This window comes from Diorhabda carinulata, chromosome 11 (genome assembly GCF_026250575.1).
Source record: "Diorhabda carinulata isolate Delta chromosome 11, icDioCari1.1, whole genome shotgun sequence".
In the NCBI taxonomy this organism is placed as follows: Eukaryota; Metazoa; Arthropoda; class Insecta; order Coleoptera; family Chrysomelidae; genus Diorhabda; species Diorhabda carinulata.
In genome coordinates, this window is record NC_079470.1 from 12,859,345 (window position 1) to 12,886,435 (window position 27,091).

Genomic DNA, 27,091 nt, shown 5'->3' on the forward strand with positions numbered 1-27,091 from the left:
ATTTGTTTTTGGTGAAAACGCGCGGAAACTTTTTGAAATACTATCGTTAAATTACGAGGAGCGATCAATAAATACAAGTAATGAATTTTAAGTTGAAAATAGTGACAAAAAATGTTAAAATCGGTCAGTGGCGATTAAAAGCCACGATTGCTAACCGTTCCGCGGTAGAAGGTTCTTGGTTTTTTCCAAAATCGGGTATATTGGAGAGGATCAATTTGATTTTATGCTATTTGGATATTCAGAGATGAGTTCCACTGATTTTTCGTCTAATTTTAAACAATACAAACAATTTCTTCGCCAAACTTGTTAAACAGTGTCAGGATACAATCCACACACTAACTTCATATTGTCCTTTTCCACATTCGCCATATATTCGTAGAAGATATCGCTACGTATCCAGCTGCTCTTTCACCTAAGTGCCATTTCGAAGGTGTGTTATCCACTAGTGCGTTGGAAAAAGTCTTTCCGTTTGCAGAAAATACTAAAATTGCTGCAATTGTCTCTTTTTCGTTATCTATTTTGAAAATTCTCAAATCTTTGCATATTCCTTTTGAAAAAACAAGAATTTTGACACCCCACGGGCCTTTTTTCATTGTACATGCATATTCCTTTTGAAAAAACAAGAATTTTGACACCTCATGGGCCTTTTTTCATTGTACATGCATATTCCTTTTGAAAAAACAAGAATTTTGACACCTCATGGGCCTTTTTTCGTCGTACATGCATATTCCTTTTGAAAAAACAAGAATTTTGACACCTCATGGGCCTTTTTTCATCGTACATGCATATTTTTCTTAAAAAAACAAGAATTTTGACACCTCATGGGCCTTTTTTCATTGTACATGCATATTCCTTTTGAAAAAACAAGAATTTTGACACCTCATGGGCCTTTTTTCATTGTACATGCATATTCCTTTTGAAAAAACAAGAATTTTGACACCCCACGGGCCTTTTTTCATTGTACATGCATATTCCTTTTGAAAAAACAAGAATTTTGACACCTCATGGGCCTTTTTTCATTGTACATGCATATTTTTCTTAAAAAAACAAGAATTTTGACACCTCATGGGCCTTTTTTCATTGTACATGCATATTCCTTTTGAAAAAACAAGAATTTTGACACCTCATGGGCCTTTTTTCATTGTACATGCATATTCCTTTTGAAAAAACAAGAATTTTGACACCTCATGGGCCTTTTTTCGTCGTACATGCATATTCCTTTTGAAAAAACAAGAATTTTGACACCTCATGGGCCTTTTTTCATCGTACATGCATATTTTTCTTAAAAAAACAAGAATTTTGACACCTCATGGGCCTTTTTTCATTGTACATGCATATTCCTTTTGAAAAAACAAGAATTTTGACACCTCATGGGCCTTTTTTCATTGTACATGCATATTCCTTTTGAAAAAACAAGAATTTTGACACCTCATGGGCCTTTTTTCATTGTACATGCATATTCCTTTTGAAAAAACAAGAATTTTGACACCTCATGGGCCTTTTTTCATTGTACATGCATATTCCTTTTGAAAAAACAAGAATTTTGACACCTCATGGGCCTTTTTTCATTGTACATGCATATTTTTCTTAAAAAAACAAGAATTTTGACACCTCATGGGCCTTTTTTCATTGTACATGCATATTCCTTTTGAAAAAACAAGAATTTTGACACCCCACGGGCCTTTTTTCATTGTACATGCATATTCCTTTTGAAAAAACAAGAATTTTGACACCTCATGGGCCTTTTTTCATTGTACATGCATATTTTTCTTAAAAAAACAAGAATTTTGACACCTCATGGGCCTTTTTTCATTGTACATGCATATTCCTTTTGAAAAAACAAGAATTTTGACACCTCATGGGCCTTTTTTCATCGTACATGCATATTTTTCTTAAAAAAAACAAGAATTTTGACACCTCATGGGCCTTTTTTCATTGTACATGCATATTCCTTTTGAAAAAACAAGAATTTTGACACCCCACGGGCCTTTTTTCATTGTACATGCATATTCCTTTTGAAAAAACAAGAATTTTGACACCTCATGGGCCTTTTTTCATTGTACATGCATATTCCTTTTGAAAAAACAAGAATTTTGACACCTCATGGGCCTTTTTTCATTGTACATGCATATTCCTATTGAAAAAACAAGAATTTTGACACCTCATGGGCCTTTTTTCATTGTACATGCATATTCCTTTTGAAAAAACAAGAATTTTGACACCTCATGGGCCTTTTTTCATTGTACATGCATATTCCTTTTGAAAAAACAAGAATTTTGACACCTCATGGGCCTTTTTTCATTGTACATGCATATTCCTTTTGAAAAAACAAGAATTTTGACACCTCATGGGCCTTTTTTCATTGTACATGCATATTCCTTATGAAAAAACAAGAATTTTGACACCTCATGGGCCTTTTTTCATTGTACATGCATATTTTTCTTAAAAAAACAAGAATTTTGACACCTCATGGGCCTTTTTCATTGTACATGCATATTCCTTTTGAAAAAAACAAGAATTTTGACACCCCACGGGCCTTTTTTCATTGTACATGCATATTCCTTTTGAAAAAACAAGAATTTTGACACCTCATGGGCCTTTTTTCATTGTACATGCATATTTTTCTTAAAAAAACAAGAATTTTGACACCTCATGGGCCTTTTTTCATTGTACATGCATATTCCTTTTGAAAAAAACAAGAATTTTGACACCTCATGGGCCTTTTTTCATCGTACATGCATATTTTTCTTAAAAAAACAAGAATTTTGACACCTCATGGGCCTTTTTTCATTGTACATGCATATTCCTTTTGAAAAAACAAGAATTTTGACACCCCACGGGCCTTTTTTCATTGTACATGCATATTCCTTTTGAAAAAACAAGAATTTTGACACCTCATGGGCCTTTTTTCATTGTACATGCATATTCCTTTTGAAAAAACAAGAATTTTGACACCCCACGGGCCTTTTTTCATTGTACATGCATATTCCTTTTGAAAAAACAAGAATTTTGACACCTCAAGGGCCTTTTTTCATTGTACATGCATATTCCTTTTGAAAAAACAAGAATTTTGACACCTCATGGGCCTTTTTTCATTGTACATGCATATTTTTCTTAAAAAAACAAGAATTTTGACACCTCATGGGCCTTTTTTCATTGTACATGCATATTCCTTTTGAAAAAACAAGAATTTTGACACCCCACGGGCCTTTTTTCATTGTACATGCATATTCCTTTTGAAAAAACAAGAATTTTGACACCTCATGGGCCTTTTTTCATTGTACATGCATATTTTTCTTAAAAAAACAAGAATTTTGACACCTCATGGGCCTTTTTTCATTGTACATGCATATTCCTTTTGAAAAAACAAGAATTTTGACACCTCATGGGCCTTTTTTCATCGTACATGCATATTTTTCTTAAAAAAACAAGAATTTTGACACCTCATGGGCCTTTTTTCATTGTACATGCATATTCCTTTTGAAAAAACAAGAATTTTGACACCCCACGGGCCTTTTTTCATTGTACATGCATATTCCTTTTGAAAAAACAAGAATTTTGACACCTCATGGGCCTTTTTTCATCGTACATGCATATTTTTCTTAAAAAAACAAGAATTTTGACACCTCATGGGCCTTTTTTCATTGTACATGCATATTCCTTTTGAAAAAACAAGAATTTTGACACCCCACGGGCCTTTTTTCATTGTACATGCATATTCCTTTTGAAAAAACAAGAATTTTGACACCTCATGGGCCTTTTTTCATTGTACATGCATATTTTTCTTAAAAAAACAAGAATTTTGACACCTCATGGGCCTTTTTTCATTGTACATGCATATTCCTTTTGAAAAAACAAGAATTTTGACACCTCATGGGCCTTTTTTCATCGTACATGCATATTTTTCTTAAAAAAACAAGAATTTTGACACCTCATGGGCCTTTTTTCATTGTACATGCATATTCCTTTTGAAAAAACAAGAATTTTGACACCCCACGGGCCTTTTTTCATTGTACATGCATATTCCTTTTGAAAAAACAAGAATTTTGACACCTCATGGGCCTTTTTTCATTGTACATGCATATTCCTTTTGAAAAAACAAGAATTTTGACACCCCACGGGCCTTTTTTCATTGTACATGCATATTCCTTTTGAAAAAACAAGAATTTTGACACCTCAAGGGCCTTTTTTCATTGTACATGCATATTCCTTTTGAAAAAACAAGAATTTTGACACCTCATGGGCCTTTTTTCATTGTACATGCATATTTTTCTTAAAAAAACAAGAATTTTGACACCTCATGGGCCTTTTTTCATTGTACATGCATATTCCTTTTGAAAAAACAAGAATTTTGACACCCCACGGGCCTTTTTTCATTGTACATGCATATTCCTTTTGAAAAAACAAGAATTTTGACACCTCATGGGCCTTTTTTCATTGTACATGCATATTCCTTTTGAAAAAACAAGAATTTTGACACCTCATGGGCCTTTTTTCATTGTACATGCATATTTTTCTTAAAAAAACAAGAATTTTGACACCTCATGGGCCTTTTTTCATTGTACATGCATATTCCTTTTGAAAAAACAAGAATTTTGACACCCCACGGGCCTTTTTTCATTGTACATGCATATTCCTTTTGAAAAAACAAGAATTTTGACACCTCATGGGCCTTTTTTCATTGTACATGCATATTTTTCTTAAAAAAACAAGAATTTTGACACCTCATGGGCCTTTTTTCATTGTACATGCATATTCCTTTTGAAAAAACAAGAATTTTGACACCTCATGGGCCTTTTTTCATCGTACATGCATATTTTTCTTAAAAAAACAAGAATTTTGACACCTCATGGGCCTTTTTTCATTGTACATGCATATTCCTTTTGAAAAAACAAGAATTTTGACACCCCACGGGCCTTTTTTCATTGTACATGCATATTCCTTTTGAAAAAACAAGAATTTTGACACCTCATGGGCCTTTTTTCGTCGTACATGCATATTTTTCTTAAAAAAACAAGAATTTTGACACCTCATGGGCCTTTTTTCATTGTACATGCATATTCCTTTTGAAAAAACAAGAATTTTGACACCTCATGGGCCTTTTTTTCATCGTACATGCATATTTTTCTTAAAAAAACAAGAATTTTGACACCTCATGGGCCTTTTTTCATTGTACATGCATATTCCTTTTGAAAAAACAAGAATTTTGACACCCCACGGGCCTTTTTTCATTGTACATGCATATTCCTTTTGAAAAAACAAGAATTTTGACACCTCATGGGCCTTTTTTCGTCGTACATGCATATTTTTCTTAAAAAAACAAGAATTTTGACACCTCATGGGCCTTTTTTCATTGTACATGCATATTCCTTTTGAAAAAACAAGAATTTTGACACCTCATGGGCCTTTTTTCATCGTACATGCATATTTTTCTTAAAAAAACAAGAATTTTGACACCTCATGGGCCTTTTTTCATTGTACATGCATATTCCTTTTGAAAAAACAAGAATTTTGACACCCCACGGGCCTTTTTTCATTGTACATGCATATTCCTTTTGAAAAAACAAGAATTTTGACACCTCATGGGCCTTTTTTCATTGTACATGCATATTCCTTTTGAAAAAACAAGAATTTTGACACCCCACGGGCCTTTTTTCATTGTACATGCATATTCCTTTTGAAAAAACAAGAATTTTGACACCTCAAGGGCCTTTTTTCATTGTACATGCATATTCCTTTTGAAAAAACAAGAATTTTGACACCTCATGGGCCTTTTTTCATTGTACATGCATATTTTTCTTAAAAAAACAAGAATTTTGACACCTCATGGGCCTTTTTTCATTGTACATGCATATTCCTTTTGAAAAAACAAGAATTTTGACACCCCACGGGCCTTTTTTCATTGTACATGCATATTCCTTTTGAAAAAACAAGAATTTTGACACCTCATGGGCCTTTTTTCATCGTACATGCATATTTTTCTTAAAAAAACAAGAATTTTGACACCTCATGGGCCTTTTTTCATTGTACATGCATATTCCTTTTGAAAAAACAAGAATTTTGACACCCCACGGGCCTTTTTTCATTGTACATGCATATTCCTTTTGAAAAAACAAGAATTTTGACACCTCATGGGCCTTTTTTCATTGTACATGCATATTCCTTTTGAAAAAACAAGAATTTTGACACCTCATGGGCCTTTTTTCATTGTACATGCATATTCCTTTTGAAAAAACAAGAATTTTGACACCTCATGGGCCTTTTTTCATTGTACATGCATATTCCTTTTGAAAAAACAAGAATTTTGACACCTCATGGGCCTTTTTTCATTGTACATGCATATTCCTTTTGAAAAAACAAGAATTTTGACACCTCATGGGCCTTTTTTCATTGTACATGCATATTCCTTTTGAAAAAACAAGAATTTTGACACCTCATGGGCCTTTTTTCATTGTACATGCATATTTTTCTTAAAAAAACAAGAATTTTGACACCTCATGGGCCTTTTTTCATTGTACATGCATATTCCTTTTGAAAAAACAAGAATTTTGACACCCCACGGGCCTTTTTTCATTGTACATGCATATTCCTTTTGAAAAAAACAAGAATTTTGACACCTCATGGGCCTTTTTTCATTGTACATGCATATTTTTCTTAAAAAAACAAGAATTTTGACACCTCATGGGCCTTTTTTCATTGTACATGCATATTCCTTTTGAAAAAACAAGAATTTTGACACCTCATGGGCCTTTTTTCATCGTACATGCATATTTTTCTTAAAAAAACAAGAATTTTGACACCTCATGGGCCTTTTTTCATTGTACATGCATATTCCTTTTGAAAAAACAAGAATTTTGACACCCCACGGGCCTTTTTTCATTGTACATGCATATTCCTTTTGAAAAAACAAGAATTTTGACACCTCATGGGCCTTTTTTCGTCGTACATGCATATTTTTCTTAAAAAAACAAGAATTTTGACACCCCATAGGCCTTTTTTCATTGTACATGCATATTCCTTTTGAAAAAACAAGAATTTTGACACCTCATGGGCCTTTTTTCATCGTACATGCATATTTTTCTTAAAAAAACAAGAATTTTGACACCTCATGGGCCTTTTTTCATTGTACATGCATATTCCTTTTGAAAAAACAAGAATTTTCACACCTCACGGGCCTTTTTTCGTCGTACATGCATATTTTTCTTAAAAAAACAAGAATTTTGACACCTCATGGGCCTTTTTTCATTGTACATGCATATTCCTTTTGAAAAAACAAGAATTTTCACACCTCACGGGCCTTTTTTCATTGTACATGCATATTTTTCTTAAAAAAACAAGAATTTTGACACCTCATGGGCCTTTTTTCATTGTACATGCATATTCCTTTTGAAAAAACAAGAATTTTCACACCTCACGGGCCTTTTTTCATCGTACATGCATATTTTTCTTAAAAAAACAAGAATTTTGACACCTCATGGGCCTTTTTTCATTGTACATGCATATTCCTTTTGAAAAAACAAGAATTTTGACACCCCACGGGCCTTTTTTCATTGTACATGCATATTCCTTTTGAAAAAACAAGAATTTTGACACCTCATGGGCCTTTTTTCATTGTACATGCATATTCCTTTTGAAAAAACAAGAATTTTGACACCTCATGGGCCTTTTTTCATTGTACATGCATATTCCTTTTGAAAAAACAAGAATTTTGACACCTCATGGGCCTTTTTTCATTGTACATGCATATTCCTTTTGAAAAAACAAGAATTTTGACACCTCATGGGCCTTTTTTCATTGTACATGCATATTCCTTTTGAAAAAACAAGAATTTTGACACCTCATGGGCCTTTTTTCATTGTACATGCATATTCCTTTTGAAAAAACAAGAATTTTGACACCTCATGGGCCTTTTTTCATTGTACATGCATATTTTTCTTAAAAAAACAAGAATTTTGACACCTCATGGGCCTTTTTTCATTGTACATGCATATTCCTTTTGAAAAAACAAGAATTTTGACACCCCACGGGCCTTTTTTCATTGTACATGCATATTCCTTTTGAAAAAACAAGAATTTTGACACCTCATGGGCCTTTTTTCATTGTACATGCATATTTTTCTTAAAAAAACAAGAATTTTGACACCTCATGGGCCTTTTTTCATTGTACATGCATATTCCTTTTGAAAAAACAAGAATTTTGACACCTCATGGGCCTTTTTTCATCGTACATGCATATTTTTCTTAAAAAAACAAGAATTTTGACACCTCATGGGCCTTTTTTCATTGTACATGCATATTCCTTTTGAAAAAACAAGAATTTTGACACCCCACGGGCCTTTTTTCATTGTACATGCATATTCCTTTTGAAAAAACAAGAATTTTGACACCTCATGGGCCTTTTTTCGTCGTACATGCATATTTTTCTTAAAAAAACAAGAATTTTGACACCCCATAGGCCTTTTTTCATTGTACATGCATATTCCTTTTGAAAAAACAAGAATTTTGACACCTCATGGGCCTTTTTTCATCGTACATGCATATTTTTCTTAAAAAAACAAGAATTTTGACACCTCATGGGCCTTTTTTCATTGTACATGCATATTCCTTTTGAAAAAACAAGAATTTTCACACCTCACGGGCCTTTTTTCGTCGTACATGCATATTTTTCTTAAAAAAACAAGAATTTTGACACCTCATGGGCCTTTTTTCATTGTACATGCATATTCCTTTTGAAAAAACAAGAATTTTCACACCTCACGGGCCTTTTTTCATTGTACATGCATATTTTTCTTAAAAAAACAAGAATTTTGACACCTCATGGGCCTTTTTTCATTGTACATGCATATTCCTTTTGAAAAAACAAGAATTTTGACACCTCATGGGCCTTTTTTCATCGTACATGCATATTTTTCTTAAAAAAACAAGAATTTTGACACCTCATGGGCCTTTTTTCATTGTACATTCATATTCCTTTTGAAAAAACAAGAATTTTGACACCCCACGGGCCTTTTTTCATTGTACATGCATATTCCTTTTGAAAAAACAAGAATTTTGACACCTCATGGGCCTTTTTTCGTCGTACATGCATATTTTTCTTAAAAAAACAAGAATTTTGACACCCCATAGGCCTTTTTTCATTGTACATGCATATTCCTTTTGAAAAAACAAGAATTTTGACACCTCATGGGCCTTTTTTCATCGTACATGCATATTTTTCTTAAAAAAACAAGAATTTTGACACCTCATGGGCCTTTTTTCATTGTACATGCATATTCCTTTTGAAAAAACAAGAATTTTCACACCTCACGGGCCTTTTTTCGTCGTACATGCATATTTTTCTTAAAAAAACAAGAATTTTGACACCCCATAGGCCTTTTTTCATTGTACATGCATATTCCTTTTGAAAAAACAAGAATTTTGACACCTCATGGGCCTTTTTTCGTCGTACATGCATATTTTTCTTAAAAAAACAAGAATTTTGACACCCCATAGGCCTTTTTTCATTGTACATGCATATTCCTTTTGAAAAAACAAGAATTTTGACACCTCATGGGCCTTTTTTCATCGTACATGCATATTTTTCTTAAAAAAACAAGAATTTTGACACCTCATGGGCCTTTTTTCATTGTACATGCATATTCCTTTTGAAAAAACAAGAATTTTCACACCTCACGGGCCTTTTTTCGTCGTACATGCATATTTTTCTTAAAAAAACAAGAATTTTCACACCCCATAGGCCTTTTTTCATTGTGTGAGACCCATTTTATAAGCAGTTTAAGCCTTTTCCAAGCCCAAAATCATTTTCATTTTGAAGACTCAAAGTGATTATGTGCTTAGTCGACTTTCGCCCCGAAGGTTTCGAGTTCAATCGGCATATTTTGTTGTTATTTCGTTTTTTTTACGATGTATAATACAAAAATCTTCAAAACAACCCCCCTACCAACCTACAAATTAGTTAGCGATTGCTGTAAATAGGTTTTACCACAAAAATTCCGACCAAGGGTTGAGTTTTGCGGGTAGGGGTCTCAACTTCACGTTATAAAATATAATAATTTTCATGACACAACGAGTCGTTATTAATAACCAAATCGTCGACTTGATAAGTTTGAAAAATTGAAATGTTTCATCTTAACTCGAGAGTCGTTTGGCGTTTTCAAAAGAACGCATATTTTAAAAATAAGTAACCCGTCAGTCAATAAATAAATTTCGTGCTGCTAACCGACTGTTCATGAAATAAAAGCAGCAAATTCAATAAAGAAATAACAAGACGCGTCACTTCAAAGCGACAACACAAGAAAAATTAAATAAGAAATTAAAAGCAAAAAGTGAGAAGCTCTCATAAATTTCGACATCAAACAGACCGCCTCGGTGTATTTTACTACCAGTATTAGAATGGTTTTAGACCAGCTTTAACTTAAACAATGCTAACAATATAATTACGAGGCGTACAGAAAAAATAATACACTGAAAAAGCTTTCAATTAATTCAGTTTTACCATTGATTGATCCAATGTAGATAAATCAGGACTAAAACATCTTTACGACGCTGGTTTTGCTCCATTTTGATCATTTTTTGATGTGAGACACAGTCAAAAGCTTTTTTATAGTCAATAAAACATACGATAAAGTATTTGCTTGCTTTGTTGTATCACATAACGATGACCAATTTTTTCCATGTTTAAAAATTCACTGAAAACAAATACTAAACAACGTGTCGTTCTTTAAACTCGAAACTACCGCCATCTCTAGGTCAAGCCTGGTACTTCTGGGCCCATCCTCGTATAATAGAGTTTTTCAATAAGAAGTTCTTCCGGAATTTTGTAATTCGGATCTGCAGCATGTCATTACCTATCTTACAAGTTACCGTCGCCTTTAATTCCCCATTTTTTTTTGTATTTCAATATATCTGTCGATGTTTTATGTTATGAAAAGAAAATAAATTTAAAAAAAAGTATCCCGCATAATGTACACACTTGCGGGACTTTACATCGACTAAAATATAATAATTAAATTTAACCAACCCATAAAAGCTTGATAACACATTAAAACTGAAAACCGGTAAAGATTAAAAATGTTAATTCTGAATCCGAAGCATTATTAGCAGCTGTTTTTCAGGCGGCACTTTCTTTTCTTCTCTGTCTTCAGTCCGACCCGTATAGAGTTGGAAGCTATGAATATCTTTTTTATAAATAACTGTTACTGTAACTAAATTTCAACTCGCGTCGTATGTAACGTTTCCGAAAAGACAATTTTTCAATTATCATTTTAATTTTTAAACCCTTCTAACGACAGTGACGGTAAAAAAATTTTTAGAAATGAAGACCCTCGTACATGAACTAAATTATGAATAAAGTATACCAAAAACTTTGAAAAAATTCAATTGATAACGAAATAATTCCATTTATTTCGCTTTATATGAAAAATAATACAAAATAAAACTTCTCGATCGTTCAGTTCCAAAATAACGTATCTCGAAAAGTAATTATGTTCGTCCACCTTTACATTGCATCCATGTCCATCACCGCAGGCAGTCCCAACGGTCGATGGGCGATGTAAGGGGGGTACTGAATGGTGGGCGGCGAGTTCTTTGAAGCCCAGAAAGTTCTTCTTCTCAGTCGGCGGCGTTGGTTCTATAAGTCGTACCGCTCTGGCTGGTCGGTACCGCGGTTGCTGACCTCGGCTAAAACTGCAGCCACCATCGATTGGACGCTACGTTGCCAAGTCGTAATATTTTTTATATATCCTTTAACTGTATTATTAAGATGAAGAAAACAATTTCACAAATGTTTAATTTCAAATTTTGATGAAATGATTAATTAAGTCAATTGTTGTTTTAGAAATTATTGATCGGTTATAATTATGTTAATGTTTTCGTGTACATTATTGAAACTTGGCAACGATGGAGTTTGCACGTATGTTACATCACATATATGAAGAATGGTGGCTTCACGGGTATTAGTGAGGTTCTAGAACGAACTCACAACTAGTTATTACTAATTTTCCAAGCATTGAATCCAGCACGACGTAAAATTCAGTTTATAATTTTTTAATGTTGGACTTTTATAAAATATTAATGATAGTGTCGGCGCTATAAATAAAAGTTACGTATAATTAATTGAATATATATTTTGCTGCATTTTTTCCAAATATAATACCGTATCGATAATAAAATATGACGTTATTTTGAATCAAAAACGTTACGTAATTGAAATAATTTAAAAAAATCCCTTTAACGATAATAAATAACGTTACCATCTGGATCTTATTTTCATATAATTTATTCAAACATTAATTTACAAAGAGAGTACATGTTCATTGCCGAAATAACCGTAATTTTTTCGACCACAAACCCACATGATGAAAAATTAGATTCAGAAATATCTTTGTATCTCAATTATTGAACGAGCTGTGTGAAGTTCTATTTTAAAAATATAAAAAGTTCTGTATAAAATGAGGTGAGAGGCTGGCGACAGGGACGTAATCAGGACGCACTAGATAAAAAAAATATAATTACGATACACAGAGGAAATTTTAAATTAGAACGCATATAAAATTTTAATTTTTTTCAACATTAATAGATCTACACTAGTATCCGAAGTACAGGAGCGGCTCAAGCCCAATGGTTAACAATCTATAACTTTTACAGGGACAATCTGTACAATCTAAAGATAGCAAAAATGAAAAGTACTCTTTGTTTAATTCGATGAAATTAATGGTTTAGGACATGTGTAGATTTTTAGATCGTTGTACATGCCTAGGAAATCGTTCGACATAACGAAACATTCTGAAGAAAATTATCATAAATTGTGATCTCGGTCCCGGAACACCCTGTATGTTTCGCCGATTGTATTTTTTTGATTTCATGTTTTTTTAAGACAATTTCTGTACCTTTAATCTATTTTCTAACTACTTAGATGTCTGTCCTATGTGAATATCATTACAAGGTACTAGATTTTGCTGTTTCAATAGCTTCGTATTCAATATCTGGTATTTGAATTTCAATTCATGTCACAAAAAAGATCACTGATTGTTTATTTGGCTGATAGAGCGATCAAATTTTCAGTTTGTGAATATTTTGTGATACCCTCGTTCCTATCATAGTATTTACATTGTTGTCGGGTCTAAGAAATGTAATGAAATTTGCTGATTCAAACTGATCACTAATAATTTTTAAAATCTTGAATATTTTCCATAAAAGTTGTCATTTCGGGGTCATAGCTAAATTTATGATCAAAATCAGACCATGAAATTTAGATTTCTTTAATTTATTTTATAAAATTTCACGAATTTTCGAAAATTTATCCAATTTTTTTGCTCACCCTCGTAATATATGTTGAATTTTTTATGATTTAATCAAGTATTTCGTGTAATTTCACCAAAGGACACCCTTTAATGGCTTCGGTGGCATTGAGAATATTCAAAAATATACTGTTTTACTTTTTTGCTTACCCTCGTAGTATATGTGGAATTTTTCGAAACTTAAGTATAAAAGTGTATGACTCAATCAAGTATTTCGTGTAATTTCACCAAAGGACGCCCTTTAATGGCTTCGGTGGCATTGAGAATATTCAAAAATGTACTGTTTTACTTTTTTGCTTACCCTCGTAATATATGTGGAATTTTTCGAAACAGAAGTATAAAAGTGTATGACTCAATCAAGTATTTCGTGTAATTTCACCAAAGGACGCCCTTTAATGGCTTCGGTGGCATTGAGAATATTCAAAAATATAATGTTTTACTTTTTTTGCTTACCCTCGTAATATATGTGGAATTTTTCGAAACAGAAGTATAAAAGTGTATGACTCAATCAAGTATTTCGTGTAATTTCACCAAAGGACGACCTTTAATGGCTTCGGTGGCATTGAGAATATTCAAAAATATAATGTTTTACTTTTTTTGCTTACCCTCGTAATATATGTGGAATTTTTCGAAACAGAAGTATAAAAGTGTATGACTCAATCAAGTATTTCGTGTAATTTCACCAAAGGACGCCCTTTAATGGCTTCGGTGGCATTGAGAATATTCAAAAATATAATGTTTTACTTTTTTTGCTTACCCTCGTAATATATGTGGAATTTTTCGAAACAGAAGTATAAAAGTGTATGACTCAATCAAGTATTTCGTGTAATTTCACCAAAGGACGCCCTTTAATGGCTTCGGTGGCATTGAGAATATTCAAAAATGTACTGTTTTACTTTTTTGCTTACCCTCGTAATATATGTGGAATTTTTCGAAACAGAATTATAAAAGTGTATGACTCAATCAAGTATTTCGTGTAATTTCACCAAAGGACGCCCTTTAATGGCTTCGGTGGCATTGAGAATATTCAAAAATATACTGTTTTACTTTTTTGCTTACCCTCGTAATATATGTGGAATTTTTAGAAACAGAAGTATAAAAGTGTATGACTCAATCAAGTATTTCGTGTAATTTCACCAAAGGACGCCCTTTAATGGCTTCGGTGGCATTGAGAATATTCAAAAATGTACTGTTTTACTTTTTTGCTTACCCTCGTAATATATGTGGAATTTTTCGAAATAGAAGTATAAAAGTGTATGACTCAATCAAGTATTTCGTGTAATTTCACCAAAGGACGCCCTTTAATGGCTTCGGTGGCATTGAGAATATTCAAAAATATACTGTTTTACTTTTTTGCTTACCCTCGTAATATATGTGGAATTTTTAGAAACAGAAGTATAAAAGTGTATGACTCAATCAAGTATTTCGTGTAATTTCACCAAAGGACGCCCATAATGGCTTCGGTGGCATTGAGAATATTCAAAAATATAATGTTTTACTTTTTTTGCTTACCCTCGTAATATATGTGGAATTTTTCGAAACAGAATTATAAAAGTGTATGACTCAATCAAGTATTTCGTGTAATTTCACCAAAGGACGCCCTTTAATGGCTTCGGTGGCATTGAGAATATTCAAAAATATACTGTTTTACTTTTTTGCTTACCCTCGTAATATATGTGGAATTTTTCGAAATAGAAGTATAAAAGTGTATGACTCAATCAAGTATTTCGTGTAATTTCACCAAAGGACGCCCTTTAATGGCTTCGGTGGCATTGAGAATATTCAAAAATATACTGTTTTACTTTTTTGCTTACCCTCGTAATATATGTGGAATTTTTCGAAATAGAAGTACAAAAGTGTATGACTCAATCAAGTATTTCGTGTAATTTCACCAAAGGACGCCCTTTAATGGCTTCGGTGGCATTGAGAATATTCAAAAATATACTGTTTTACTTTTTTGCTTACCCTCGTAATATATGTGGAATTTTTCGAAATAGAAGTACAAAAGTGTATGACTCAATCAAGTATTTCGTGTAATTTCACCAAAGGACGCCCTTTAATGGCTTCGGTGGCATTGAGAATATTCAAAAATATACTGTTTTACTTTTTTGCTTACCCTCGTAATATATGTGGAATTTTTCGAAATAGAAGTACAAAAGTGTATGACTCAATCAAGTATTTCGTGTAATTTCACCAAAGGACGCCCTTTAATGGCTTCGGTGGCATTGAGAATATTCAAAAATATACTGTTTTACTTTTTTGCTTACCCTCGTAATATATGTGGAATTTTTAGAAACAGAAGTATAAAAGTGTATGACTCAATCAAGTATTTCGTGTAATTTCACCAAAGGACGCCCATAATGGCTTCGGTGGCATTGAGAATATTCAAAAATATAATGTTTTACTTTTTTTGCTTACCCTCGTAATATATGTGGAATTTTTCGAAACAGAATTATAAAAGTGTATGACTCAATCAAGTATTTCGTGTAATTTCACCAAAGGACGCCCTTTAATGGCTTCGGTGGCATTGAGAATATTCAAAAATATACTGTTTTACTTTTTTGCTTACCCTCGTAATATATGTGGAATTTTTCGAAATAGAAGTATAAAAGTGTATGACTCAATCAAGTATTTCGTGTAATTTCACCAAAGGACGCCCTTTAATGGCTTCGGTGGCATTGAGAATATTCAAAAATATACTGTTTTACTTTTTTGCTTACCCTCGTAATATATGTGGAATTTTTAGAAACAGAAGTATAAAAGTGTATGACTCAATCAAGTATTTCGTGTAATTTCACCAAAGGACGCCCATAATGGCTTCGGTGGCATTGAGAATATTCAAAAATATAATGTTTTACTTTTTTTGCTTACCCTCGTAATATATGTGGAATTTTTCGAAACAGAATTATAAAAGTGTATGACTCAATCAAGTATTTCGTGTAATTTCACCAAAGGACGCCCTTTAATGGCTTCGGTGGCATTGAGAATATTCAAAAATATACTGTTTTACTTTTTTGCTTACCCTCGTAATATATGTGGAATTTTTCGAAATAGAAGTATAAAAGTGTATGACTCAATCAAGTATTTCGTGTAATTTCACCAAAGGACGCCCTTTAATGGCTTCGGTGGCATTGAGAATATTCAAAAATATACTGTTTTACTTTTTTGCTTACCCTCGTAATATATGTGGAATTTTTAGAAACAGAAGTATAAAAGTGTATGACTCAATCAAGTATTTCGTGTAATTTCACCAAAGGACGCCCATAATGGCTTCGGTGGCATTGAGAATATTCAAAAATATAATGTTTTACTTTTTTTGCTTACCCTCGTAATATATGTGGAATTTTTCGAAACAGAATTATAAAAGTGTATGACTCAATCAAGTATTTCGTGTAATTTCACCAAAGGACGCCCTTTAATGGCTTCGGTGGCATTGAGAATATTCAAAAATATACTGTTTTACTTTTTTGCTTACCCTCGTAATATATGTGGAATTTTTCGAAATAGAAGTATAAAAGTGTATGACTCAATCAAGTATTTCGTGTAATTTCACCAAAGGACGCCCTTTAATGGCTTCGGTGGCATTGAGAATATTCAAAAATATACTGTTTTACTTTTTTGCTTACCCTCGTAATATATGTGGAATTTTTCGAAATAGAAGTACAAAAGTGTATGACTCAATCAAGTATTTCGTGTAATTTCACCAAAGGACGCCCTTTAATGGCTTCGGTGGCATTGAGAATATTCAAAAATATACTGTTTTACTTTTTTGCTTACCCTCGTAATATATGTGGAATTTTTCGAAATAGAAGTACAAAAGTGTATGACTCAATCAAGTATTTCGTGTAATTTCACCAAAGGACGCCCTTTAATGGCTTCGGTGGCATTGAGAATATTCAAAAATATACTGTTTTACTTTTTTGCTTACCCTCGTAATATATGTGGAATTTTTCGAAATAGAAGTACAAAAGTGTATGACTCAATCAAGTATTTCGTGTAATTTCACCAAAGGACGCCCTTTAATGGCTTCGGTGGCATTGAGAATATTCAAAAATATACTGTTTTACTTTTTTGCTTACCCTCGTAATATATGTGGAATTTTTCGAAATAGAAGTACAAAAGTGTATGACTCAATCAAGTATTTCGTGTAATTTCACCAAAGGACGCCCTTTAATGGCTTCGGTGGCATTGAGAATATTCAAAAATATACTGTTTTACTTTTTTGCTTACCCTCGTAATATATGTGGAATTTTTCGAAACAGAATTATAAAAGTGTATGACTCAATCAAGTATTTCGTGTAATTTCACCAAAGGACGCCCTTTAATGGCTTCGGTGGCATTGAGAATATTCAAAAATGTACTGTTTTACTTTTTTGCTTACCCTCGTAATATATGTGGAATTTTTCGAAATAGAAGTACAAAAGTGTATGACTCAATCAAGTATTTCGTGTAATTTCACCAAAGGACGCCCATAATGGCTTCGGTGGCATTGAGAATATTCAAAAATATACTGTTTTACTTTTTTGCTTACCCTCGTAATATATGTGGAATTTTTCGAAACAGAAGTATAAAAGTGTATGACTCAATCAAGTATTTCGTGTAATTTCACCAAAGGACGCCCATAATGGCTTCGGTGGCATTGAGAATATTCAAAAATATAATGTTTTACTTTTTTTGCTTACCCTCGTAATATATGTGGAATTTTTCGAAACAGAATTATAAAAGTGTATGACTCAATCAAGTATTTCGTGTAATTTCACCAAAGGACGCCCTTTAATGGCTTCGGTGGCATTGAGAATATTCAAAAATATACTGTTTTACTTTTTTGCTTACCCTCGTAATATATGTGGAATTTTTCGAAACAGAAGTATAAAAGTGTATGACTCAATCAAGTATTTCGTGTAATTTCACCAAAGGACGCCCTTTAATGGCTTCGGTGGCATTGAGAATATTCAAAAATATAATGTTTTACTTTTTTTGCTTACCCTCGTAATATATGTGGAATTTTTCGAAACAGAAGTATAAAAGTGTATGACTCAATCAAGTATTTCGTGTAATTTCACCAAAGGACGCCCATAATGGCTTCGGTGGCATTGAGAATATTCAAAAATATACTGTTTTACTTTTTTGCTTACCCTCGTAATATATGTGGAATTTTTCGAAACAGAAGTATAAAAGTGTATGACTCAATCAAGTATTTCGTGTAATTTCACCAAAGGACGCCCTTTAATGGCTTCGGTGGCATTGAGAATATTCAAAAATATAATGTTTTACTTTTTTTGCTTACCCTCGTAATATATGTGGAATTTTTCGAAACAGAAGTATAAAAGTGTATGACTCAATCAAGTATTTCGTGTAATTTCACCAAAGGACGACCTTTAATGGCTTCGGTGACATTGAGAATATTCAAAAATGTACTGTTTTACTTTTTTGCTCACCCTCTTAATATATGTTGAATTTTTTATGATTTAATCAAGTATTTCGTGTAATTTCACCAAAGGACACCCTTTAATGGCTTCGGTGGCACTGAGAATATTCAAAAATATACTGTTTTACTTTTTTGCTTACCCTCGTAATATATGTGGAATTTTTAGAAACAGAAGTATAAAAGTGTATGACTCAATCAAGTATTTCGTGTAATTTCACCAAAGGACGCCCTTTAATGGCTTCGGTGGCATTGAGAATATTCAAAAATATAATGTTTTACTTTTTTTGCTTACCCTCGTAATATATGTGGAATTTTTCGAAACAGAAGTATAAAAGTGTATGACTCAATCAAGTATTTCGTGTAATTTCACCAAAGGACGACCTTTAATGGCTTCGGTGACATTGAGAATATTCAAAAATGTACTGTTTTACTTTTTTGCTTACCCTCGTAATATATGTTAACTTTTTGCTGCTGAAATATGAAAATCTATCACTAAATTAAGTATTTTCTCAAATTTAACTAAAATATATCCTTTCAAGTCGTTACAGGAACTAAAAAAAAGATCGGGAGTTTTTAAAAATATAATTATTTTATTTTTTTCTTCACTCTCGTAACATACGCCAACTTTTTCACAAAAGTTTTATCATTTTATTCACTTGTTTCGTTAAATTTCTTCGTCTAACAAAAAGGGTTTTAGAAATTCCTAACAACACATTATTTTAAATTGTTTATCGCCCTCGTAACTTTTTTAATATAAAGGTTTCATCAAATTTTCTTAAAGTGCAAAAGTTTCGCTGTGTAAAGTGACAGATCGAAGTGATTGACATTTGATTGAATCAGCAAAAGAACTATCGGAGATTAACCAACGCCCACTGACATTATTGACATATTTACATTGTACCAATAGCGTCCAGCGACATCTATATTGTTGAACGCTTACTGTCAGTTGTAAATTGAATAAAAAATGTAAAAGTTTTCTATTGTTTTCCAATCTAATAAAAAAGTTTTCGCAAACAATTATGCCTAAGTCCACATCTGGCTACTTTTATGGATATACACAGAAATATATACCTGAAAAATCTCGGAAGGTACAAAAATTTAACGGCAGAATAGAGCACAGATGTTGGACAGAATTCTGATGTTTTTCAGCCCTATGGCAATGGGTGTGGACCAGTCGTTTTTCTAATAACTATTCTAATTATTGGTCTACCAAGTAAATCCCTTTTTGATTAGATAGCGACGTGATATGGTCACCTGTCTTGTTGTGAAAATTACCACTTCACAGTTTTATTAGCAGGTAATATTTTTGACGTCTCGTTAGAAACCATACGGAAAATGGAATAATGATTCGATCAAACAAAAAATACTCGATGTAATGTTTTAATTATTTCCTTATTTATTTTATTGTATTCGATTCTGCGCATATTTTCCGTGGGGGATTGGTTGAATAGTTTTGTGGTTTCGCCGGGGATTCGATTTGAAAGATTTTAAATGCAATTTCCTTGTTTTCCACTGTTTTTCTCGCGAGATTCCGTATCTAGAATTTTCAGACGTCGCGTGTTCGCCAAACTGACACGTTTTGCCTTTTACTTCAATTTTAGGCGTTCGAAAAGTGCCGAAATTCTTTCTCGAATGAAGAATTCAATCATGTAAGACCTTTTTTGCTGATATATAATCTATTTCATTATATTTTTTTTTATTAATTTGATATTTTAACCATTAACGATGTGTTTAGTACTTTAAACAATACAAGAAAAATATTTTTTCTTTTTTAATTGCATTTTTTACAGTTTTTAGTCAATTTTCAACGATGTACATTATGACGAATGTCGATTGTTAAATGTTGTTTACAATCACCGAATGCTGAATCCATTGAGGCAAATAAGAAACGAAAAACATATCAATCTGCCCCCGTATATCAGGTATCTTGATATACACGAATGATATATAAGTAAAAAATGACTTTTTTCGTATTAAAATTATCTTCTATTCTACAACGACATTCATTGGAATTTGATTCATTATTCCGTTTGTAGTTAACAAAAAATTTGTGATTAGATATCAAATATTTTGTTCAAAAATAATCCTGTTTATGGTTTGAAAGTATTGGGAATTGAAAAATGTCGCCATCGCTTAGAGACGTGTCGAACTATTCGAATCAGTTACAGCTTCCAACCGGTTAGTGTTAATTTTACTTCGTAGGTGGCGTCAGTAATTCTGTTGACAAATTTTGTTTGTATACCTATACAGAATTAAAAATAACATTTTTTTTATTATGCCATTTGTGAAATTAAAATAGACTCAGTTAGTTATTATTTGTCATCATGGAAGTAAAACAAGCAATAGGTTACCTCAAGTTATATATTTATTAAAATTTTTTTAAAATTATTAGTTTTACTTGTTTATCATAAAGAACAATAACTATTACAATATTGTACTCAGGATATTTATTGTTTATTATACAATTAAATTAAGTACGTATTACCTTCTTTTCTATTTTTTTATTTTAATACCATATTATTTGTTTATAGTCCAAATTTTTTGTTTTAAATCTATTTATTAAATGTTATTAATATGTTACATAAATATATAGATAACCTTACTTTTTAACGAGCAAATTTAGTTATTTGTGCCCCACAATTTATTTTAGTTTAACAAGAAACTACTATGTGTTTATTAAATATCAATCACAAAATAGAAAAATAAATTTTCAAAATATGGGCATTTTTCAAAAAAAAAATTAATCTTTAAAAATTGCATATAAATAGGATAGTTTTGATATATAAATGTTTCACATAACTCACAATATATCATAAAATAATATTAATAAATCCAAATAAACAATAAATTGTGATTTTCTCAATATCAATATCCAAAAAAATGCCTGTTTATATGCAATGACTAAATAGTATTCTATCTATGCTATTCAATATCAAATTATATTGATAACGTGCATTTATGTATTGAAAGTACTTATTCCCCACTCAAATGAATCTGTACATCGATCGAAGAAAATCTCAACTTCTGCGTTGTTCTATAGCCATATTGTTCATTCGACTGTCTATCATAACGGTTGCACCTATCATACCCCAATTTCATATAATAATTCAAAAAACTTATAATAACCTCCAGTTGTTTATTCTACATAAAAGCTCCTTTCAGTGTACATGTACAGTTTTTTTAATATGGGGTAGGTTACGAATACTGTTCGTAAAAAGATTGTTGTGTGTTCGGAATGGATTAAATAAAATATTAATTGTAGTAGATGTTAAATGTAGTTTTTGGATGTGCATGAAATGTTTTAAATAGATAATATTCTTTTCATTATATCAATATTTACCTATATGCCCTATTGTAATAGCCACATCTCAATAATTTCTACGTGGATGAACATGGTTGGGCTTAACTATGTTTATGAAATTTGATATGGAGCTTTTTTTACCTGAGATTTATTATGTTCAAGGGCTTTGTATTCGTTTATTAAATATGATTTCATAATTCCAATTATATTTCATTAAATTTTAAGATATTAGGGTAGTTTCGAACGTTCTTCCATTGTAGTTTGGCTTGGTTCATATCGATTAGTCAACACCACACCCCAAGCTCAAGTCTCCATTTGCTTTTGTTATAATCGAACAAAAGTCAGAATTTAATTTCAATAAATATTATTTTTTTCTATTATATTGTAACTTTAATTTTAAAAAAAAATTATTATTTACATAATTATCTTTAAAATGCTGATTATATTCAACAACTCAAGCATAAAAGTGAAAAGTGATTGTATAAAATTCTATCAAATTCACTATTTACTATCTGAATGACCTACAAAATAAGATAGCTTCCCTTTCACTTGGATTATTTACCTCTAATCAAGCTTTTTTCAATATTTTCTACTTGGATAGACACAAGTGGACTCAGCAATAAATTAAATGCAATATAAACCAGTTTTATTTGAGTTATGAAATGTTCCTAGTAAAGTTAATAATATTTAGTTTTGGATATGGAATTTACAATTACTTTAAACAACCAAATACAATTAATAGCCCTACTATTTCATAAATGTTCAAAATATGCCTAAAGGGGATAATGTTTTTGTTCTAGGGCTAACCATGAGGCCACGATTTCCCAAAACTATAAAAGATTGGATTGCTGTGGCAAGCACGAAGTGGGGCCTTATAAACAGGCTCTTATCAACATGAGTGAAAGAAACGAGAGAAGTAAATACCTTGGTAAATCGAAACAACAACAACAACAACAACAACGTCTTCATGAAGCTAGTTTCGATCACAAAGCGCCTAGGCCTCCAGTGCCTGGAGAAGAAAGAAGCCATTTCATGTCAGATTGGGATCCTTCTCCTTCGCAAGTGGACTGGATCAAACATAAGTCTTCCTCACCGCCTCCTAGAAAATTTTACAATTACGCAAACGGTAATTATTTTTTAATTCCGTTTTAAAATTAATTCGAAATAATTTGTATCTATTACAGAATCCCCTCCAGCTCCCTGTGGCTACGAACCCGACGGTAGTTGCCGATCGAATTCCCGTTCCTCTTCCAAAAACGGTACTTCCAGCGACAATTCTCCCCCGCCAGCCTGCCTCAAGTGGGCAAACTCATTGCAGTCTCTGCTCCAAGATCCAGATGGAGTTAGACTCTTCCACATTTATCTCGAATCAGAAGGCCAGCACCATGCCGACGCACTGGACTTCTGGTTCGCCTGTGAAGGACTCCGGAAACATACTGCTAGAGAAAAAATACAACAATTGGTTAAAGTTATTTATAAGTAAGTTAAAATATCAAATTTCATACATTGGCAAACCATTATTTCATCTATTTCACACCTTTACAGTTTCTCTTTTCACCTAACATTAAGTATTGATCACTATTTTATATTTTTTTAGAAAATTTTTCGTTAAATCGGCTCTTCCACTTGACGACGAGCTGAGGAAAGAGATAGGAAAAAATATAAAATCTTCACAGTGCCTTGAGCCTCCCGTAACGTTATTTGACAAAGCACAAGCTATTGTTAAACAATCAATAGATAAGACGACCTACCCCAACTTCCTTAAAAGTGATATGTACCTGCAATATTTAGAGGTGAGATCATTTCTAATATAAATTATCAAAAATATCATTTAAACATATTTTTCAGAATGTTCAAAACCTTAGTAGCAGTAGTAGTGATTTCGGTAACGATTATTCCAATTTGGCAAACGGACCTGATCCTCTTCCTACTTTACATGAAGATATGGAACTGATCATGAATCCACCCGTACATTTAAGTCATGCATCTGGTAAGTTCTAACATTATAATCGTGTAATTTTGCTCCTCAAAATTCTTTCAAACCGACTAGGAAAAAAGAGGATTAAAAGACTTATGACACTGTCTTTAGTGAATTAGATATATATTGTATGAAAAATAATGGTATATTAATTAATTTCCATGCGGAGGATGGTTCCCACTACGCAATCCTTTGCCCTGTGAATCAGGTCGAGTTTTCTTAATCAATATCTGACAGATTTTTTAAACTGTTATTCATATGTTGAATTTTGTTACGAATATGTGTTTTTTTACGAAACGAGGAAGTGCAATACTTTAATCTAACAGTTGCAGCATGAAATTGTACTGAACAAACATGATTTATAGCCACAAAAGTCATTATAATGTTTGCAAGATTGATTTCCATCAGTAATAATGAGGTTATGTATATGTATGTAAATATCGGAGTGTCATATACACAATGACCCAAAAAGTTCTATTTTGTCCCACTTTCTTGCTGCCATACTGGGGAACAACTGACCTGTTAATCCAACTCTTTTTAGAAAGTCTGGAATGTGGGATTGCTGTAGCTGTCAGAGATCATCGTCTTCTATTTCATATGCTTCCAGGCATCATCCTTTATGCAACAAAATCTGCAAGCTGCATTATCTGCTAAATCTAGCATCTCCAGGTGTTTGTTGAGGCTAGAGTGCCCCGATAGGAGCTCCACTTAGTATTCGTAGATTGTTCTCTGGTTATAGTTTCCCAGAAGAGTCTTTGCCTGTCTCAGCCCCTTAGAATGGTGATTGAGACATAAATTTTGTCTTCCGAATTAATCTGTTTATTATTATAAACTTATTGGTGAATATTAAAGTGATAAATTAATACGAATATATATTTTTAGGTACGGCTAGTGTAAGTACGGGTTACCATACACCAAATGTGAATATAGGTGCACCACAGGTGCGTCTTACCAAAGATCTTTTATTGATATCACAAAATCGTAGAGCTGTCGATTCTAGAACAAAATCAGAAACTTTTGCCAGGTAAGGAAATGCTCTGTTTCAGTTTATTGGTTTGTCGCTTTTGAAGCTTTTTTCCCTATAGCGATAAATTAGATTTTTCTTTTGTATTTGGTCTTAAAATCTATAAATTTGTCATTTAATTGTTTGTTACTGTTAATTAATAATAACGGTGAACTAATAATCAATTAATTTCATTAAAAATATATAATTAAATCAAGAAATTAATTATAACTTCCAAATTAGGTTATCATATGGTGCAGGTGTTACGGATCTGAAAAATGCTACATTTTCATAAAGTAATAAGGATTATAGTCGGGCTATTATTACTATTGTTGAACCATTTAAATCATTCATATATAGTAATTGTAATAATTTCAAAATTTCATGTTCCCTATTCAAAATTCCATACTTTTTAACAATAAACTTGTAACAGACTTGATGTATAAAAAATTATAGTAACAGACAATTACTTGACACTTGAATTTTTTTTTTTTTATTTATATTTTGATTTTGTTTGGATTTGCGTGTGGTTGTGTAGTATGATCATGTACCGTGGACTGAATGGATCAGGAGCTCACGCCGCCTATAATTCCTATAACCCGGTTTCGAGGCAAGATAGCGAGTTGCATTCCCTTAGTAGTCATTCGGATGCCAGGACGGAATCCGACAATATGTCAATGACAGATAGCTCTGTGTAAGTATTTGAAAATCATTGGAGGATCTAAAGGAATAAAAAATAAAAATTAGGCGTGGAACAGGTTTAATTATTAGGTAAATAAATTCTTAAATTTCATAACAAATATTTGTGTCAAATTATCTAGTTATTTCTTTTTCCAAACTATTTCTGATCAGTTCTTAATTCTGATTTGTCAACTTTATCTAATTTGAAACTTATGTTTATGTTTCCCCATTTTTTCTTTATTCGCTTTGATCTGGGCCTTCCCCTTCTTCTTCCACTTCCTGGATCCATTTGTAGCATTAACAAAGCTACTCTTGTCTTCTTGAACTCTTCGCATTTGCCGTAACTGACTTAATGTATCATCGACATCTTTTCCTCAAGTTCCTTCATAATTCAGTATTTTCCACACCTTATTTTTTCTTTTATTTCTGTTTTTCTTTCCTCATCAATCCTAGATATTTTAAATTTTGCACTTTTTCAAATTCATTCCTATTTTTAATTTTTCCTTTTTCTTACTGCTTGGGTCTAACTTCTTCTCCCTATGTTATCCATTATGTTTATCAATTTTCTCATTCTTCTGGTAACTTTTTATCATTATAGATACCACAGATATTTAATTATTCACTATACAATGACAGTTATATTAAAATATATACAGTAGTGATTGAAAGTTGAATATTTGTGAGTAATTATAATAAATAAATATGAAATTTCTGGTGTTTTGGTCCTCTCCTCGATTGTGGGGTTCAGTCACGTGAAGTTCTATAGATCCTCATACTGTCACTAATTATCAACCTGTTCTTGGTATTTTGGTTCCCATTCTACTAAATTCCTCTTCTAGTTCTTTTCACCACTTTTCTCTTCTTCTTCTTCTACCTCCCAGATCCCATTATAGCAACGATAAATCTCAGATCCTCCTTTACTTGTTTTAACTAATTTTCTCTTCACATTCTACCTCCTGGATACCACTGGAGTTTTGTCAGAGCTACTACTCTCTGAAGATATCTTTGGTCATTCAATTTTTTTATTCCTTTGTCCATATCTTCCCCTCTAGTTCCTCCTTTATTTCATAATTCATACGTTGTCTGTCTTCATTTTCATTGATACTAATTTTTCCATCATTCTTAACTCTTCTTCTTTTCTTTTTGTCATTGTTCCTGTGCTATACAGTATTGGCTTTAGCATCATTTCCTAAATATTTATTTTGGTCCTCTTATTTAGTACTTTGCTTTCCATTATCATATTTTTTATCTTTTTTCTGATTTTTTCTCCTAATTACTTTCATTCATTATTCCTGGTGATGTCGTAAGCGCACCCCTAAACATATCAGATAAAGAGATAAAGCAGTCACCCTTCTATCGTTAACAGGTATACAGTGGTGAGGAAAAATTGAACATCTGCGAGT

At 32.2% G+C, this 27,091-nt stretch overlaps 1 protein-coding gene across 4 annotated transcripts in view; it reads left to right on the top strand.

Annotated features, from left to right (window-relative positions):
* LOC130899580 (axin-1) overlaps positions 1-27,091 on the top strand; it is a 44,414-nt gene that overhangs the window by 11,083 nt on the left and 6,240 nt on the right. The window contains exons 1-7 of one of the 4 annotated variants that reach the window (XM_057809615.1): positions 20,953-21,199; positions 22,827-23,152; positions 23,211-23,505; positions 23,624-23,819; positions 23,875-24,016; positions 24,887-25,028; positions 25,546-25,701. In XM_057809615.1, coding sequence (XP_057665598.1) covers positions 22,921-23,152; positions 23,211-23,505; positions 23,624-23,819; positions 23,875-24,016; positions 24,887-25,028; positions 25,546-25,701 — 1,163 coding nt within the window. In that variant the 5' untranslated portion in view covers positions 20,953-21,199; positions 22,827-22,920. Of the gene's footprint in view, positions 1-20,952; positions 21,200-22,826; positions 23,153-23,210; positions 23,506-23,623; positions 23,820-23,874; positions 24,017-24,886; positions 25,029-25,545; positions 25,702-27,091 lie in introns of those variants that run through there. The other 3 variants (XM_057809616.1, XM_057809618.1, XM_057809619.1) reach the window with 3 other exon arrangements.